The sequence below is a fragment of the Lolium rigidum genome, chromosome 1 (genome assembly GCF_022539505.1).
Source record: "Lolium rigidum isolate FL_2022 chromosome 1, APGP_CSIRO_Lrig_0.1, whole genome shotgun sequence".
NCBI lineage: Eukaryota > Viridiplantae > Streptophyta > Magnoliopsida > Poales > Poaceae > Lolium > Lolium rigidum.
Window position 1 is genome coordinate 62,564,845 of NC_061508.1, and position 20,330 is coordinate 62,585,174.

General features: G+C 46.2%; 1 protein-coding gene across 1 annotated transcript; it reads left to right on the forward strand.

Annotated features, from left to right (window-relative positions):
• Positions 1–11,639: 11,639 nt before the first annotated feature.
• LOC124708782 (non-specific phospholipase C2-like) lies at positions 11,640–19,928 on the forward strand. The gene is made up of 4 exons (XM_047240448.1): positions 11,640–12,178; positions 18,705–19,222; positions 19,302–19,481; positions 19,603–19,928. The coding sequence occupies exons 1-4, from the start codon at positions 11,694–11,696 to the stop codon at positions 19,926–19,928; spliced, it is 1,509 nt and encodes a 502-aa protein (XP_047096404.1). The 5' UTR covers positions 11,640–11,693.
• Positions 19,929–20,330: the final 402 nt, after the last annotated feature.

Genomic DNA, 20,330 nt, shown 5'->3' on the forward strand with positions numbered 1-20,330 from the left:
TATACAATATTTATTGGATCCCAGCAAACGCAAAATATAGGATTACATAAAGATGATCTTGATCATGTAGGGCAGCTCACAAGATCTATACATGAAGCACAAAGTGGAGAAGACCACCGTCTAGCTACTGATATGGACCCATAGTCCAGGGATGAACTATGCATGCATCACTTCGGAGGCGGGCATGGCGATGTAGATGCTTTCGGCGATGATTTCCCCCTCCGGCAGGGTGCAACGGCAGAGCTTCAGAACCCCCCGAGATGGGTTCTGCGATGGCGACCGTGACGGAACTTTTCGTGGATTGAGGCTCGGGTATCCAGGGTTTTCCCGAGAAGATGTAGAAATAGGCGGAGGATTTAGGTCGGTGGGGTGCCTGGGGGGCCCACACAATGCCATGGCGCGGGCCCAGGCTTGGCCGCGCCAAGGGGTGGTTTGGCCGCCCTGTGGCGCCCCTTTGTCCCCCCTCTGGACTTCGTCTTCGTTTCGGTAAAATATTGACTTCGGCTTTTGTTTTGTCCAATTCTGAGAATATTCCTGTACAACTTTTCTGAAATACAAAAGAAGCAGAAAACAGGGAACTGACACTGTGGCATCTTGCTAATAGGTTAGTGCCAGAAATCATGTAATAGTGCAACGAAGTGTAAGCAAAACATATATGAATTGGTCTAAAACAACCATGGAGCATCAAAAATTATAGATACATTTGAGACGTATCACAGAGTTATAAACCAAATAAAGAGAATCATTGGTAAATCCCCATAAATCAATGTAAAACATGGTATTATCATCATATATGTTGCAAATATGTGGAAATTCAGTATGATAAAGGATAAAGTTCATGTATGCATTTTACATGCATCGGCGATCCGGAATTTTCCCCTCGCCTATTGACGATGGTTAACCTAGGAAATTTCCATATGTATGTACTTGAGTTTTAGGAAAGAGAGAGCGCTAGTGGTTTCGTGGACTTGTCAGACAAACTAGGTATCCGACGGAAGGTAGATTGGAGGCTAAAGTCACCAAGATTGTATTAAAATTAGGGTTTGCAATGATACGTGATATTACAAGAAATCCGGATCTCCTCCCCGGTGACTCCTCCTAGCCCTTATATAACGGGCTAGGTCACATAGTCCAATCCCGAGTCGGTTACATACCATATTCTAGTTTACCTAATATGGATAATACTTGCCTATTTTTATCTATCTTCTTGTCTCCGAATCTTCTTGGGCTTCATGAGACTTATGGAATCTTTTCTGGATCCAATCCGCACCAGGGATAGCAATATCGAGTACCCAATATAGCGTTGATATGTCACCTAATACATCTCTTTCTACTCATTTTTTATATTATTTGATTATCCTCCAGTGACATGTATCTCCAAAAAAATTGGAGGACAAGGTACTAGACATTCGAATTTGGTAGCGACGCACTAGGAATTTAGCAGCTACAAAATTTGATACTTTTTCATTTACTCTTTCCTTTTATATGATCAATGCCTAAATCCCTAGTTGCAATTACTGTTGTCAATTGAACATGTCAATTAGTACCAATTGAATATAGCAATTATATTCTTGATTAACCTAGCAATAAAATTAATTAATCTGGCAAGTAGAACCAGATTAGTATGGAAATTGTTAACTGTTGACCCTACCAACTAGACCTAAATAATGTGGGAAATAGATCTATTTAATCTGGCAACTGCAGTAACAGTTTAACATGCCATTTGGCTTTACTTAAACTTGCAATTAGTAATGTGACAACTAGGTCTAATTAGTATTGCAATTAACAACAACTGAATCTCGCGGATAGTGCAAACTCATGTGAACACATGCAAAAAGTCAATGAGAGAGCTAGTGCAAACCAGTGAGACTACTAGGCTACTAGATTAAATTTTAATATTGTTGAGCCTTCTTACACAAAAATGCATGTTAGCATGGGCACATTTCGCAGCCTCATGCATGTTTTTGGGCTAGCGGGGCTAAAAATTTATTAGGTGTCATCTGCATGCAAAGTGTTCACTACTCTGCATTTGCATTCGCTGAGATAACTCAGACAAGAACAACTTCCGCAACACGGATCCTAAATTTGCAGCGCCGCCGGGTAGCCTAGTCCAACATAGTTTTATTTTATTATGGTGCTTAACATAGTTTCTTTTCTTTACAGGAACCGTGAGCTTTATTAATTAGGAAAAACATATTACAATCAGTTGCAACCAAATTTGACGCACATGTCGGGTGGCGTTAAACACAAACACTAGACCCAGATTTTCCTAATTGCACTAAAACATGTGCAACTCTGTTCCTCGTGCGCCCCACCTTCTTTATCCTAATAAAATCATAGAATTTCATCAACTCCTAAGCTTCAGGAGCAAGCTTCATATTTCTAACATGTTCTGGTTCTCACTTGAGATCATCTATACCAAATGCAAACAATCAGACTCCAGTGTAACCGGCCATCCGTGTAGGCCGATAAAGAGCTTCGTGCCTTCAAGACAAGCAATAACTTCAGCTTCTTCCGCACTCGCACAATACGGAATAATTTTCCACTCTGAAACTATAACTTGGCCATAATGCTCTCGACCTAGCACAACAATACCTGCCTCTTCTTTATCCATCCCACCCTGCATCAACTTTTTTCCTTGAGCTCTCCTACTGTCGGTGCTGCCCAACTTTAGGGAACAATTGGGTCTTCAAAATTGTGCATGTGTTGTAGAATGGGTCCTTTAGCTTTACAATCTGCAATGGATACAAAAACTTTTTTTTCGAGAGCACGCGCAAAGCGTGCCTTATCTTTATAGAAGAGAGAACAACAATTACAAGATAGCAACTGATACAGGCATCAGTGCCAAGACGCACTCACACTTTTTTCCTGCTCCCCACTCTACCAAAGCCTACTCTCGCGCTATCTGTGAACTCCCTCCTCTCCTCGCTAGCTCCCACAGCTGGAACTCCTCTCTGATAGCCGCCAAAGCTTCTGTGGGGTTCTTCTGTTGTCGAACTTTCCCAAACACCCGCGCATTCCGCTGCTTCCAAAGGGTCCACGCAGTAATGATGACCATGGAGTCGAACCTCTTCCTGTCGAGCTTCCTCACTCTTCTCCTCGTCTCCGTCCACCATCTCTCTAAGTTCGAATCCAAACCCGGCTCCTGTATGTTGAGAGTTGCACTGCGTAGGACCTCAAACCAGACCTGTCTCGCATATGGGCACTGGGTGAGTATGTGATCCACCTTGTCCACCTCCTGTAGGCATGTGAAGCATGGGTCCGGGTTCTCCTGGAGGCCAAACCTCGCTCTCCAATCTGAGGTCCAAAGCCTATATCAGAGGGCTAACCATGCAAAGATCTTGCATTTCGCCGGAGCAAAGGACTTCCAAACAGGAGAGCACATACTCCAGCTCGTGCTCCCCTTGCAAAGCATCTCGTACGTGCACTTGGCGGAATACTCTCCCGAAGCCGATCATTTCCATGTAATGAGGTCCGGCCTCGATGCGTCCCACTCCACTGTATCCACCGCTTCCCACAGCCGGATGTACTGCGCTCCTCCCACCACTGAGAGCTCGTCTGTAATATCATTCAGCCAAAGATTGTTCTCCAAAGCCTCCGCGACCGATCTCGTGTTTTTGCGCCTCGTCGGGACTCTCGCGCACCTCAGGTGCCAGCTCTTCTGCCGTAAACCCATTAATCCACCGGTCGCGCCAAAAAAGGGTTTTCCTGCCATCTCCAATGGTAAAGCTCGACAGACTCCTGAAAACCTCTTCCGCCTCCCTATCTATTGATCCTGGCAAACCTTGCCAAGGTCTGGATACAAAAACTGATGAGAAGTATTCATGGTTGTTTGATAGGATTAGAATAATGTTGTCACTGAAGCCTTTCCATCCGTGTGTACAATATTGTTATGTTTTGGTGCCACACCCGACATAGTAGGAATATAGTCCTCGTCCTGATGTCAAGTGAGGTGTGCTCAAGTAAGTTCAGAAGCCACTCTTTGCTGGAGTACTGAAACAATGACTCCAGGGTAGGATCCAAACCTTCCTCATTTCCTTCCGCAACGCCTTTGAGATAGTACAACGGACTAGGGCATGGTGGCCTTCCTTATCCTCGTTACCACATGGTGTAGACCAGATCAATCACTAGAATATGATGATGTATACATGTACATAGAACTACTGTGGATATTGATGCTTTCCAAGCGAACACACACAACTTTTGTGTCTCCTTTGCTTGACAACCCAGTCTCCAAATACTCCTAGCTCCTTCATATTCCGAGCTCGACCGTCCCTGGTTCCAAGCATCAAGCGTAGGTTGTAGGCCAGGTCGGTAAGCCGATCGAAATGGAAACTGGCTATTCTTCTTTGGGAACCAAGCAACAAATTCATTGCGTTGTCTTGCAAGAAGCATCACAAGGTGGGCAACATGCACGTACAAAGCCTGCATCCCACATCCTCGCAAAAGATTTATGAACTTAGAAACCTGTTGTCCCCAAGAATTACAAAGGCGGAATAAAACCTTACGTGCATCAGCACAAGAAAGCCAATTATCTCTGAAACCTGAGAGTCAGATCATCCATAGTATATAGCTCAGTTATGTCCGTTTTATTCATAGAAATCCTCCTGCAATACTTATATGATCATTACAATGCAACAAATGTTGAAATATTGGGCCTACACTTAATAGCCCATACTAGATTTCAGATTTTCCCTATAAATCTCAAAGCCCACTTAGTGGCAGCCTTGTGAGTTTGAGCCCAAGTTGGTGGCAGCTCACTAGGGAGTGGCAAGAGGTGGGAAGTTTAGTCCCACATGGAAAGTTGGGAGGAAGTTAGACCACCTTATAAGGTGGGTTGTTCCACCACTAGTAAGTGAGTGAGAATAGGAGTGCTACACGCGCGCGCTCCTCCTCCTCCTCCTCGCTCGTCTCGACACGTCACGACGCGCGCGCCGCGCTCGTGGTGAGTGGATTGAGCCTCGAGCCGAGACTTTCCTTACATCTAATACACGAGTTAGGGTTTCCACCTCTCTCTGCTTGTGCCGCCATCGTAGCCTACTCCATCCCGCGCGCCGACGTGCATCGGCGAACGGGAGAGAAGGTCTCCGGAACCGCTCGTCCTTGCGATCCTGTACGGGAGAGGGCGAATTAGGTTTTTGGGAAGCGCTCTGCGCGACTGCTCAAGCTCTTCATCACGGGTCGCCTTCCGTCCAAGTCGGGCGGTGCTGCCTACCGTCTACTTCGACCCATCGTCCCCATCGTCAACAACGTTGTCATCAACAACGTTACTACTGCGACATCGTCTGCTACACCTCCACCGCCACCTCCACCAGATCGGTACGTGCGACATATCTCGATCTGTTTAGCGATGGATGTTGTACAGCTTTGCTCGCTACTCGTTCATGTTGATCACCGCATCTAGTATGTTCGAGTTTCACATGTTAGTAGTTACTTTCGTCATGCTTTATATTCTGGAATTAATCATGAAAATTGTGCCTAATTATCCAACAATCCAAAAACCTAATTGTAGGCAATTTCCTGAGTTAACAATGGCTGGTTTTTCCGATGCACTGAGGCCGGATAAGTTTACCGGTGTGCACTTTAAGAGGTGGCAGGTTAAGGCCATGCTCTGGCTTACTCATCTGAAAGTATTCGAAGTTACTGATGGTTTACCTGAAGGAACTATATCTGATCAAGATCAGAACAAGTTCAAGGAAAATAATACTCTCTTCGTCTGGATGCGTTCGAGTATTCTTGTCGATCGTCTGTGTGATGTGTACATGCACATAACAGATGGTAAAGAGCTCTGGGATGCACTGATTGCTAAATTCGGTGTAACCGATGCGAGCAGATGAACTGTACATCATGGAGAGCTTCCATGACATCAGGATGGTGAACAACCGTTCTGTAGTCGAACAAGCTCATGAGATACAGTGCATTGCGAAAGAGCTTGAACTTCTTAAGTGTGCCTTACCTGACAAGTTTGTGGCTGGATGCATCATCGCTAAGTTGCCCCCTTCATGGAGGAACTTTGCCACAACTCTCAAACACAAGAGACAGGAGATATCAGTTGAAAATCTGATAGCGTCTCTTGATGTTGAGGAGAAAGCTCGGGCTAAGGATGATACTGAGAAAGGAGAGGGTCAGTCTAGCGCCAATATGGTGCGTAAGAAACCCTACAAAGCAAGAACAAAGGGAATAACACGCCCTCCTTCAATAAGCCTATGAAGACTACAACCTTCAAGAAGAAGAAGATGATAAACAAAGCAGATCCGAGCTGCTTTACGTGTGGAGAGACCGGTCACTTTTCTAAGGACTGTCCGGAGAGGGCAGACCGCAAGAAAAAGGCGAGGCAAGTCAACACGGTGACCGCTAGCAATGCTGATGGGTACGGTAATCTCTTTACTCGTTCTTTCGGTATTTCAATCTCCATGTTGGTGGATTGATACAGGTGCTAATGTTCATGTGTGTGCTCGACATATCCATGTTCACTTCTTACCAGGTCGCCCGGGATTCTTCCGTCTTGATGGGGAATGGGTCACATGCTTCTGTTCGTGGTGTTGGCACGGTAGATCTGAAGTTCACTTCGGGAAGATCGTGCAGGCGAGGAACGTGCAGCATGTCCCTACTATGAACAAGAATCTCGTTAGCGGCTCCCTTCTATGCAGAGATGGGTTTAAGGTTGTTTTAGAGTCGGATAAAGTAGTTGTTTCCAAGTTTGGACAATTTATTGGTAAAGGCTATGAGTGCGGAGGCTTGTTCCGCTTTTCGCTTTCGATTTCAGTAATAAGTCCGTGAACCATATTTGTGGCAATGTTAGTGATGATACCGAGTGTTTGGCATTCTCGTTTATGTCACATTAATTTTGGTTTAATGTCTCGGCTATCCAGTTTAAGTTTAATTCCGAATTTCACCATTGCCAAAGGTTCTAAGTGCCATAGTTGTGTGCAATCAAAGCAACCTCGGAAGCCTCACAAGACGGCCGAGGAGAGAAACTTGGCACCTCTAGAACACATACATTCTGATGTATGCGAGATGAATGGTGTGTTGACAAAAGGTGGAAAGAGATATTTCATGACATTGATTGATGATGCGACTAGATTTTGCTATGTTTATTTGTTGCGAACTAAAGATGAAGCTTTAGACTACTTTAAAATTTATAAGGCCGAAGTTGAAAATCAACTAGAGAGAAAGATCAAGCGTCTTAGGTCGGATCGTGGTGGCGAATATTTTCCTAAAATCTTTGATGAATTCCGTGAGGAACATGGCATTATTCATGAGAGGACGCCTCCCTATTCACCCCAATCAAACGGGGTTGCCGAGAGGAAAAACCGCACGCTGACCGACTTGGTGAATTCCATGTTAGCCACCGCTGGTTTATCTAAGGCATGGTGGGGGAGGCTTTATTGACTTCATGTCATGTCCCGAATAGAGTTCCTAACAAGAATAAAGATAAAACCCCTTACGAGGAGTGGGCTGGGAGAAAACCATCACTTTCGTATTTGCGCACATGGGGATGTTTGGCGAAAGTCAATATTCCAATTACTAAAAAGCGCAAACTTGGACCAAAGACAGTGGATTGTATCTTTCTAGGTTATGCTCCTCGGAGTGTAGGATATAGATTTTTAGTAGTTCAATCCGAGGTACTCGATATGCATGTTGATACTATTATGGAATCTCGTGATGCAACATTTTTTGAGAATATGTTTCCTATGAAAGATATGCATAGCATTGCTAGAATTTCTACCGAGATAATTCCTGAGTCTAGTACATCTAATGAGTATTTTGAACAATCACATGAGAATGTTACTGAGAAGGATGACAGTGAAGCTCCTAAACGGAGCAAGAGACGAAGGATTGAAAAATCCTTTGGTGATGATTTCATTGTGTACCTTGTGGATGATACTCCCACGTTCATTGCAGAGGCATATGCATCTCCAGATGCAGATGACTGGAAAGAAGCTGTCCATAATGAGATGGACTCGATTCTTTCTAATGGAACTTGGGAGCTATCAGAACGACCCCATGGATGCAAGCCTGTGAGCTGCAAATGGGTGTTTAAGAAGAAGCTAAGACCCGATGGTACTATTGAGAAGTACAAGGCGCGGCTTGTAGCTAAAGGCTACACACAGAGAGAAGGCGAAGATTACTTCGACACATATTCACCTGTCGCTAGACTTACCACCATTCGAGTACTACTGTCCATGGCTGCCTCCTATGGTCTTATCGTCCATCAAATGGACGTAAAGACAGCTTTTCTTAATGGAGAGTTGGAAGAGGAAATCTATATGGATCAGCCTGATGGGTTTGTAGTAAAAGGTGAAGAAAGAAAGGTGTGCAAGTTGCTGAAATCTTTATATGGCCTAAAACAAGCACCTAAGCAATGGCATGAGAAGTTTGACAGAACTTTGACTTCTGTAGGCTTTGTAGTCAATGAGGCTGACAAGTGCGTTTACTATCGCCATGGTGGGGGCGAAGGTGTTATACTATGTTTGTATGTAGATGATATTCTGATATTTGGTACAAACATGAAAGTAATACACGAGGTCAAGTCTTTCTTGTCAAAGTGCTTTGATATGAAAGATCTGGGAGAAGGCTGATGTGATTCCGAACATCAAGCTTATTAAGAACGAGAGTGGGATTACTCTAACACAATCCCATTATGTTGAGAAGATCTTGAGCCGGTTCGTCTATATTGATAGCAAGTCTTCTCCAACACCTTATGATCCCGAGTGTGACATTACGCAAGAACCGGAGGATTGCCGTAGATCAACTGAGATACTCTCAGATTATTGGCTCACTCATGTACTTAGCGAGCGCGACTAGACCGGACATCTCTTTTGCTGTTAGCAAGTTGAGTAGGTTCATGTCAAACCCGGGTACTGATCATTGGCATGCACTTGATAGGGTCATGCGCTACCTATGTGGTACAATGAGTTATGGGATTCACTATTCAGGGCACCCAGCTGTGCTTGAAGGATATAGTGATTCAAATTGGATCTCTGATGTAGCTGATCTCTACGCCACCAGCGGGTATGTATTTACCTTTGGAGGTGGCGCAGTATCATGGAGATCTTGCAAGCAAGCCATATTGACGAGGTCAACTATGGAAGCAGAACTTACTACTTTAGACACAACCACTATTGAATCAGAATGGTTGCGTGAGCTCTTGATGGACTTGCCTGTGGTTGAAAAACCTGTTCCGGCAATCCTTTTGAATTGTGACAATCAAACTGTAATTGTCAAAGTGAACAATTCTAAGGATAACGCGAAGTCATCAAGACACGTCAAGAGACGTTTGAAGTCCGTCGGGAAATTGCGAAACTCCGGAGTAATAACCGTTATATATATTCAAACAGACAAAAACTCGGCAGATCCCTTTACAAAGGGACTATCACGTAATGTGATAGAAAGTGCATCGAGGGAGATGGGTTTGAGACCCGTTGATGTTACACCATAGTGGTAACCCAACCTTTGTGATCGGAGATCCCGTGAATTAGGACCTGGGAAGAACAAACTAGTGGTTTAATTGAGGAGAGTATTATGTAACCCTCTCTATGTGAAGATGCACAACTCTCAATTGATGTAAGGCAGGTTGGCAAAAGCCTTAATGTGTTTATGTTGGCTATTTTAGCAAAGATGCTGTCCTACGAGCATTCTTGAAATAACACACCTATATGAGTCCGATTGTTAAACGTCGCAATCTATGAGATTTGGGTGATCTCTAGTAAACTCATGAAGAGACCACGAAGTATGACGCATATGCTTCACCCGCGGGGTAGGCTTCTGGCAGCCATGTACTGGTCATGACTTTGAGTGAAACCCTGTTCACGCAAAACTTGCAATTCAAGGCTTAGTCCATTGTTCAAGTGTGAATGGATGTAGCTTAAGGTTCTAGGCGGAAGTTCAACTTAACAGTCTCCACTGAAACACTGGTATATAAACAAGCAGTGAGTATTGGTAAATCTCTAAATGGGGATTTGAGATCTGGTGGGGGATTGTTGAAATATTGGGCCTACACTTAATGGCCCATACTAGATTTCAGATTTTCCCTATAAATCTCAAAGCCCACTTAGTGGCAGCCTTGTGAGTTTGAGCCCAAGTTGGTGGCAGCTCACTAGGGAGTGGCAAGAGGTGGGAAGTTTAGTCCCACATGGAAAGTTGGGAGGAAGTTAGACCACCTTATAAGGTGGGTTGTTCCACCACTAGTAAGTGAGTGAGAATAGGAGTGCTACACGCGCGCGCTCCTCCTCCTCCTCGCTCGCTCGTCTCGACTCGACTCGACACGTCACGTCACGACGCGCGCGCCGCGCTCGTGGTGAGTGGATTGAGCCTCGAGCCGAGACTCGAGCCGAGACTCGACTCGACTCGACTCGTGCGACGTGGGCGTGGCCCACGTTGCCTAGGGTTTCCCGAGCCTATATAATCTCCTGCCCGGCTACCGCATAATCACATCTAATACACGAGTTAGGGTTTCCACCTCTCTCTGCTTGCGCCGCCATCGTAGCCTACTCCATCCCGCGCGCCGACGTGCATCGGCGAACGGGAGAGCAGGTCTCCGGAACCGCTCGTCCTTGCGATCCTGTACGGGAGAGGGCGAATTAGGTTTTTGGGAAGCGCTCGGCGCGACTGCTCAAGCTCTTCATCACGGGTCGCCTTCCGTCCAAGTCGGGCGGTGCTGCCTACCGTCGTCTTCAACGCCGTCTACTTCGACCCATCGTCCCCGTCGTCAACAACGTTGTCATCAACAACGTTACTACTGCGACATCGTCTGCTACACCTCCACCGCCACCTCCACCAGATCGGTACGTGCGACATATCTCGATCTGTTTAGCGATGGATGTTGTACCGTTTGCTCTGCTATCTGTTCATGTTGATCATCGCATCTAGTATGTTCGAGTTTCACATGTTAGTAGTTACTTTCGTCATGCTTTATATTCTGGAATTAATCATAGAAATTGTGCCTAATTATCCAACAACAAAGTCTATGGTTTCCTCATATTGATGAGAACTTGTTATTACCCTTTCTATGCTTTGTTCCCGCTTTGATCATATGTTTTGGCTATTATAAAAAAAAATCAGAATGATCTAAACTCGATTTGCTTTTCTAAATGTCGAACAGAATCATGATTTGTCTCCCATGACTTTTCTTAAAAAAACTGCAGTTTAGTTTGCTGTACCTAGTCTGCGTGAGCAAATTTCGATCTTCAAAATACGATTTTTCCGGCCTGCTTGCGGCTTTTTTGTTGTTACAGTTTGAGGGTCTTCTAGAGATGGTCTAAAAGGCCCGCTGTACTAGTACTAGTTAAACTTGTTCCAAACACGGGCTAGAAAAACTAGTTTTACAAAAAAAGTCAATTAAAATTTAAGCTGGTTGACAGAAAACTATGTTTGGGTTAGGAAATTTGTAAAACTACTTTGTGCTCTTCTTGGTTGGGATACCACTAGGGGTTCCCATTTTCCCTTCATCGTCCACGATAAAAGGACATCCACCGCCACCCACAAGCACAACGGAGCCTTCCAGGGTCTATCCCCCTCACCAGCTCCCCCAAAATCCTCACCCCTCCGCTGCCCACACACGGACTGACGGACCAACAAATACAATGGCGATTCCCACGTGCGGCCACCGCCGGCCATACGGCCTCCTCGCCGCCGCCACATTGACTATCCTTCTCCTCGTGTGCTCCTTGAGCACCGTAGTCCGAGCAGGGATGAGAGGGCCGATCAGGACGGTGGTGGTGGTGGTCATGGAGAACCGGTCGTTCGACCACATGCTGGGGTGGATGAAGCGCCTAAACCCGGCGATCGACGGCGTGACGGGCGCCGAGTGGAACCCGGCCAGCACCACGGACCTCTCGGCTGGACGCGTCTACTTCGGCGACGGCGCGCAGTTCGTGGACCCGGACCCGGGCCACTCATACCAGGCGATCCGGCAGCAGATATTCGGCTCCGACGACGCCACCGGCCCGGCGAAGATGAATGGGTTCGCGCAGCAGGCCATGTCAGCCGGCGGCCGCAACATGACGGACGCCGTCATGAACGGCTTCGCCCCCGACAGCGTCGCAGTGTACCGGCAGCTCGTGGAGCAGTTCGCCGTCTGCGACCGGTGGTTCTCGTCCGTGCCTTCCTCCACCCAGCCGAACCGTCTCTTCGTCCACTCCGCCACCTCCGCCGGCGCCACTAGGAACAACCGCTTGTACGTCCTGCATTCCTTTAACCCGTCATTAACCGCACGCCTTAATTCCGTCGCGCTTTAAGTCTTGAGATGGTGATTTTACCCGGAAAATGCGTCTTCACTCGTTGCCTCTGAGCGCGGTGGATTGAATACACGCGATTGGGTTGCAGAGGTTGGTTGACCGCCAAGATTTATTGACGGGATGATATAATACTCTCTCCGATCTGATCTGTTTTAATATACTACCACTTTCAAACCCTAACACTCTTTAGATCTAAGTAAGAAAGAGTGTAGTATATAAAGGAAGAACGTGGCTTGCCTGCGCCCATCTGTGTGCACGGGTAGGAGGTGCGCATCGCGAGCTTCCGCCTATTTTTTACATGATATGGACTCAATTATAGTCATCCAAGGGATAAGGTGCATCAATACTAGTGGACAATCTCTATAGTATTTTCCTTTTGAATTGCAAAAACGAAAGACCTGAAAATAGGGTCCTCGACACGCTCACCCTCGGTTGACCTCTGATGCAGGAAGGTATAGCAAATATAGCATGCGGATATGGACTATTCAAAATTTAATTAGAATAATATAGAGGTTTTTAATCAGATGTGGATATGGACTATTCAAAATTTAATTAGGATAATATGGAGGTTTTTAATCGGATAATCTGTTTTTGAATTGAAAATCAAGGCTAATCTCACAAGGTTAGGAGTTATTGAGTTACCGAATTCATTTGGCGAAGATATTTAGCTCTGAATTTCTATCAATACTTGAGTTTTACCGTAAATTATGTCAATTTTTCTAAAACTATAGAAGAATAAAAAATTTAATCCCTCTCAAGATTTGCAACAACTATAGGTATGCACCAATGAGAGCATATCCTATCATTTTGTTTCCAGTCCAAGTCCGCCCTATTTCCGATTTAAATTCGTAGTCTGGTATATCCGCAATCAAATCCAAGCGGTTAATATCCACCCAGATCCAAATCTAAAAAAATATGGCAATGAATATAACATGAGCAAAATCTTATCGAATGCAATCCGTTTACACCCCCACCTTTAGGAGAATCCAATGAAGCAAACTCAAGGTGTGCTCCTTATTTCAGTAATGAAAGCACCACTTCCCGGAAGTCCACGGAGCTAGATTTGAGAATCCAGCTAAACACAGAGCACCACTTCCTGGAATTGTCCCATCAGCAAAATACTACCCCGTTTTAAAGAATAAGACGTTTTCGTTTTGCGTGTTTTTTGTTTGACCAAAAAGTACTTTAAATTGATAAAAATTGTTTATATGAAATTAGTATCATTGAAAAGTTTTTTTCAATACGAATCTAACGATACTAATTACATATAATATAATCAAAATTTTATTGCTCAATTTTTGTAGTTAAAGTTCACCTTGAAATACGCGTGCGTCTTGTTTCTTGAAACGGATGTAGTTTGTATCAACCCGAATTCACAAAGATGTGTCATGGCCCATGGCTAAGTGAAAAACGCTTTGACCCTCCGTCTATTCCTCCCTCGTTCTCTCTCTTTGTCCCGACGAGGATTAGGCCGCCGGATGGCAGGAATCGGTGGCCGGAGTCGAGATCGTGACGAGGAGATTGAGAGCTCGTGCGCCCAGAACGGGAAAACAGAGACGTGCTTGTAGTGTGGTTTGACTCTGGCCGACTGAACCAGGCTACAATGCCTACGTTCTTAGCAGGCCGGCTTGGAGAAAATGAGCTTTCAAGAAGCCGGAGTTGCTGCGGGAAGCAGTATCGGTGGAGTTTCCCAAATCTTGACATATTTCGATCACATCCCAAATCTCTCGCCCTTTATTTTTTCTCGAATTTTAAAAGGGGGGAGAGGTTCCCACCTAAATATATTTAAAAAAAAAAGGCTAAGACACAGATTTTACAGCAGAAGACAGAGAAGAGCAGGAGAACAACACACAGGTTTTACACATGCGAGGCACGAAAGAGATCGAGCCAGGCATCCACATTTCTGCGAGGCGATCCGGGAACTCTTCGAAGTGGCAGATCGTTTGGAGGATGTAGCCCTTGTGGAGGGCGTGGAGGACAGCTTCAGATGGGGCTGGGAGAAGGATTTATCCTACTATGCACGCTCCGGATACCGTGCGATGTTCGGGGTGAGGATCGAAATGCCAGGAGCACTCCAGATCTGGCGATCAAGGGCCCCACCAAACTGCAGGGTCTTCTTATGGCTTGCGGCCAGGAACAGATGCTAGACTGCGGACAGGCTTAGCAGGAGAGGTCTCCCCCACCCGGCATCATGCCCTTTCTGCGATCAGAGTGACGAGACCTTGGACCACCTACTGATGGGATGCGTGTTGGCACGTGAGGTCTGGGCGACGTGCCTACGTCGGTGGGGGAAGCTGCATTGGTTGCCACAGATGGACACAGTTTTTGTGGCTTGGCTGCAGGGCAAGCGTGGAGGGCCTGGAGGGGATCGAGACCTTTGGACAGGTGTGGCTCTCATCTGTTGGTGCCTCTGGCGGCACCGAAACGACGTTGTTTTCGACAGAGTGGCACCCTCCAAGTCCACGGTGCTATCTAGGATTTCGGATGAGGCGGAGCTACGGAGGCTAGCCGGGATCTTCAGGGGTTTCCTTGCGCCAGTGGATAAGTGGAGATGCCGCGAGTAGTCCGTTTAGGTGTGTGTGCTACCCCTCCGGGGGTAGCGGGGGTTTGCGCTCCGTGGGCGTCTGTGCCCCGAGCGTGTTGTATCTCGGCCTTCTGGCCGCTCTTCTTGACTCAGATACGTCTATCCATGACGTATACTTAAAAAAAAAAAGCCATTTTTGCGAGCATGGATGGGGAAGCGCCCACGCCAGAGGGTGGCATCATCGTCTCTCACCCTTTGTTGTGCAGTTATGCGCATGCATGGACGCATGATCAGCTTTGGTTTGGCTGAGCGAAATGCTTGATAAGTAACCCAAACCAACTGAAAAAAAGCTTTGATTTGGCTGGTTATGCACACATACAAGATCTCTGAACTATGAACTAATCCACATTTGTAAAAGTTCGACGTTGGGAATAGACGAGCACATATTTGCAGCGATCTATTTGCGGCCTAAATTTGGGTTGTAAATAAATCGCCATAGCTCTGTCAGCACACGTGTTCGGCCCATCGCCCATGGGCCCGCTTGCCAGTGTCCCGCTTGCTTCGGCTTTTGTTCTGCGAGCCAGTAGTGGCGGGCGGCATCGCCGAGGGTTTTTCTGCAGTGCGCTAATGGCGCTACCTCGCCTTCCGCACGCAAGTTCCGTGACGGGCATTGAAGGTAAGGCAGCGCGCCCACCCTTTCAAGGGGAGTAGGCCGCGTCCACTTCTCATCACGCCATTGCCATTGCCATTATCATAGCCATCGCCCAGCCAATTCCTCCGAGCATGCCAGCGCCATGGGAAAAGAATGTCCTTTTCGCAGGACCAAGTATAACCACGAGGCCAGCTCATCTCACGGTGGGAAGAATAAAGAGCAGGACTTTCACTACGTCCCAATGGACCACGAGCGGAGGCTATTCGACGAGGGGTGCTCGGTGCCCAGGCCGGATCGATGTTAACGCGGATTAGGTCCTCAACTCGCGGTGGGTGTTGGTGCCACGCGAGGGACGCAAGCGGTGCGACGAGATATGACGCCGCCACTTCATCCTCCCCGGCGGATCTACGCGACGATCTGGCCTTCGTCATTGACTTCTTCAACTAGCACTCCTTCGGGTCGTGGGAATCCAACCCGTGCTGCTGAGCGGGATACCTATGCGATGTGAGCTTCTTCAACTGGGAGCTAGGCGTCGGACTGGACGACGAGGCGGAGGAAAACAACGATGACCTCTTTGGCGACAGTGGTGCGCCTGCTTTGCCCGTAGCCGTGAACCTGGAGGTCCAGCCAGCGGACCTCGCGGAGGAAGAGGTGATCGATCCGCCGCCATTGCCCAGAGCCATCTTGACGAGCTCACCTAGTGGCACGGTCTAGCCGTCCACCTGAGGGCGTCCGCGCTGGCTCAGGGTAGGCCGGTGACCTCTCTAACCACACATACACGCAGCCACATGCACGCCGCCACCTCTTCCCGCGCCTACGCTGCCGCTAACAACTCCTCTCGCATCAACGCCGCCACCGTCACCACAGCCGGCGTTGCACTGGCCCCGGTCGTGGACGCCTCCGGTCTTCGTGGACCCTATCTAGGGTTTTAATTTTATGCATTTTTCCTTTTTTTGGCACTATGTACGCTATTTTGTATTAATAAAAAAATATCACTGAAAAAATGCATCAGACCGCTAGGGCACCCGAACTAAATGTGCGCTTAAAATTATCCATGTGTTATCTGTGGCCCTACCCAACCGGACAGCCTTAAGATGACAACATCTGCAATACAACATGGTGGCATCAAGCAATCATCACGTTTTTCGATAATGGGCGCTTTATTATTCAAAAGTCAAGCAATTACACCCGGTCTCTGCATAACTAAGATGCACACAGCCTAAAGTCTCAAGTATCACAAATACTAAAACAAAAAATACGAATTACATATCATTCATGAGCAATTGTAGATCACCTAAGGAGAAATTGGTGGCCCAATCCGTAGATTATGCTGCCACCCATGTAGAGAAAAAATATCCCTCGCCGTAGCCTCCAACCATGTATAGATCTCCGTAAAAAGGTTGCGGTCCTCTACCCTTTGCAGTGCAGACCACGAACGAAGAATACCGATACATCTTTATATAACCTGCAAGAGAGAACAATTCTTATTATTAAAAACCTTGTCATTTCTACATAGCTATAGCGATCAAATAACGGCAAGCGCTCCCACCCTAATAAGCATTCTAAACCTGTGATCAATACCTTGAAGCCAATTACAAAAGATATTGGCTACACTAGTCAGAGGATACGAAGCTACTTGGATGTATGACCATATAGATCAGAGCACACGCTGACTACTTCAAGACCAATTGTGCTTAACAAGATTATCTTTTGTTAGGATTACCCCCTCGACGTAAATACTAGCCACAAATTTTAATTTTTAGTGGTATTTTCATCTTCCAAATTTTCTTCTTCTTATCGACTGGTATATCAGGTTGGATAATCGCATTGTATAACAAACTTACAGAAAAAAATTCTTTGAAATGTAAGTTCCAACTAAATTCATCCGGACCTATCGAAAGTTGAATGGATTCCAAATGATGAAGTAAGGCATTCCGCGCAACTAACCTTGGACCATATAAATCTCATCTAAATGTCACTGAAGGAGGTAAAAGGTAGCCATTACTAACGCAATGATTTCACTTTTGCGACGAACAATACTATATAACGCAGGGTATTGTTCACTAAGAGGCATGTTCCCTAGCCAAGAATCCTCCTAGAATGTATGTACGATCCCATCCTTTATCAAAAAACTACCATATTGAAAGAAAAACTTCTTCATAGCCATTAGGCCGGCCAAAAAATGCGAGTCCCCGGGTTTTCAGAGGATTTGGGATAACACTTTCTCGTCCATGTACTTTCTCTTAATAAGTGTCTGCCATACCTCATCCTCGGTAAGAGGCTTAAACATCCATTTACCTAGTAAGGCTGAGTTTTTAACCTCAAGATCATGAACACCCAACCCATCCAGATCTTTGAGGCGGCATACAATATTCCATTTAAGCAGATAATATTTCTTTTTCTCACTATCCTCTTGCCAAATAATCTCGATTATTTTTTGTTCATGATCGTTGGAATACGAGAGATTTGATGGTTAGAAAGCATTGGCATCTAAATTCAGGTCTTGACTGTGTTAGGTGCACTTTGGACCAGCTTGAAGCAAGGTATCATCTTTGTTTTAGTGCCCGTTTGCCACACAGTGCTATGATGCCACTAGGTGAGTAAACCAATTACACAGCCTATTATGCGACCCAAACAAAGTTTTACTGGTCCATGTTTTATGGAGGTGGTGGCCTGTGCAGCCTGAAATGTTTGAAAGGTTCGAATTGTTTGATTTTCCGGGAACAGCTCACTTCTTTGGACGTTGGAGAGTTGGTTTCCAAAGCGATCTCATGCTTCACCAATTTAGAGTTAACGCAGCTAGGGTCCAGCCTCCCATTGACTGATTGCTTAGGCTCAGTTCTTTTGGCGGCTTCTCCGAAAAGCTGCCCTCCCCCCGAGAAGCCACACCAAAAATTTAGGTAGGCTTCCGGACTAGTCTAGCCTTGACCATTTCGGAAGCCTTCCAAAATTTTGGAGGTGGCTTCCCCAGGAAGCTGGGGGGAGGGCAGCTTCCGGGAGAAGCCGCCAAAAGAACTGAGCCTTAATATCTTTGTCTGAATTTGATATCTCCTTCTTTTCCATTTCTTTCCCCTGATGTAAAGCTTAATCTTTGGTTCTTTTGTACAGTGTTGAGTCCCTCATTGATATATAAAATTACACAGTAGGGATTTCCTCTACGGTGAAGTTGTTAAAAAAAGTTGAGCACTCTTTGTGGCTTGTCATGTTAGAGGAAGATTTCGCTCTTGTCATGCAACAGAAACTATTCTTGGTTTCTCTTACAACAAAAGAACTTAAATGCACGATGCAGGTTGCTTGCCAAGGGGTACCCGCAGAGGACGATCTTTGACAACATCCACGACGCCGGCCTCTCGTTCGGCATATACTTCCACGACGTGCCAACGGTCCTCTTCTACCGCAATATGCGGAAGCTCAAGTACCTCCTGAACTTCCACCCCTTCCACAACAAGTTTAAGGAGCACGCCAACCGCGGCTCCCTCCCGAACTTTGTCGTTGTCGAGCAACGCTATATGGACTCCAAGGACCACCCGGCCAACGACGACCACCCTACACATGATGTCTACCAGGGCCAAATGTTAATCAAAGAGATCTATGAGACGTTGCGTGCTAGCCCCCAGTGGAATGAGACGCTCCTGATCATCACCTACGATGAGCACGGCGGGTTCTTTGACCATGTGCCTACGCCCGTTGATGGTGTGCCCAGCCCTGACGACATTGTGGGTTCAGCGCCATATAACTTCATGTTCAATAGGTTGGGGGTGCGCGTCCCGACCATAATGATCTCTCCGTGGATTGAGAAGGGAACAGGTAAGTCGTGTAAGCTAAATGCTATTTTGTGCCTAATTTTCTCACTATATGCTCTACTGATAAACCATTGTTGTTTCAGTTGTCCATGGGCCGAATGGAAGTCCAACCCCGACATCACAATACGAGCATTCCTCGATTCCTGCAACAGTGAAAAAATTGTTTAATCTGCCGCAGGATTTCCTTACAAAAAGAGATGCATGGGCAGGGACCTTTGAAGGTGTTGTGCAAACCAGAACTGAACCAAGAACAGATTGCCCAGGTACGAGCAGTACCCTGTCCTAAATTGCTTCTTTGACAAGTTGACAACATGATGTAACATGGTATTGTTACTTTGTTTGCTTTGTTTTTTGAGAATTCGGTCTATCAAAATTACTTCGCAGAACAACTATCGATGCCAATGAGGATACGTCAGACAGAGGCAAAGGAGGAGGCGAAGTTGAGCTCGTTCCAGCGAGAGATCGTGCAGCTGGCGTCGGTACTGAATGGTGACCACCGGCTGAGCAGCCTACGGGACAGGATCAAGTTTAGGATGAACGTGAAGGAAGGCACGTCCTACATGAGGACTGCCGTGCGCCGGTTCTTCGAGGCCGGTATGTTGGCCATGAGGATGGGCGTCGACGACGTTGAGCGGATCGTCAAGATGAGGCCCTCCCTCACAACTAGGATCTCCTCCTCCCCTACTGTCGAAGACGACAACCATCCATAGCAAAGCAGACATAGGAAATTGATGTTGGTGTTGAAACATAAGTGCTCTCTTTTGCCCATCAACTTAGGATTTTTGGGTGAATACAACGCTCTGATACGGTGATACCCCTCAAATTGAAAGTGCCCAGTTCACTCAAGAGTTTAAGCTGACCGGGAGATAAGGTCAATGCTGCTACAGTTTAGAATCCCCCCTCACATGCGAGTGGCGCCTTCTGATCTAAACGTGTACCAAAAAAGGGATGCACTATTTTTATTTCAATTGAGACAGCCAGGAATTTATCTTGGATCTGATCCATTAAAGTTAAGATTGGTTGACCACAATTGTAGGTTTTCTGTTTCTTGTGATTTATCGACTAGAGCATTCACGGTCAATTGAGTGTTAACATTGTCTTAGCATAAATTG

Excerpts from the sequence above, each read along its gene's own strand:
- LOC124708782 (XM_047240448.1), top strand. The coding sequence starts at position 11,694 with ATGAGAGGGCCGATCAGGACGGTGGTGGTGGTGGTCATGGAGAACCGG. Across the intron at positions 12,179-18,704 it reads GCCACTAGGAACAACCGCTT|GTTGCTTGCCAAGGGGTACC; the intron begins GTACGTCCTGCA and ends TGCACGATGCAG. Across the intron at positions 19,223-19,301 it reads GTGGATTGAGAAGGGAACAG|TTGTCCATGGGCCGAATGGA; the intron begins GTAAGTCGTGTA and ends TTGTTGTTTCAG.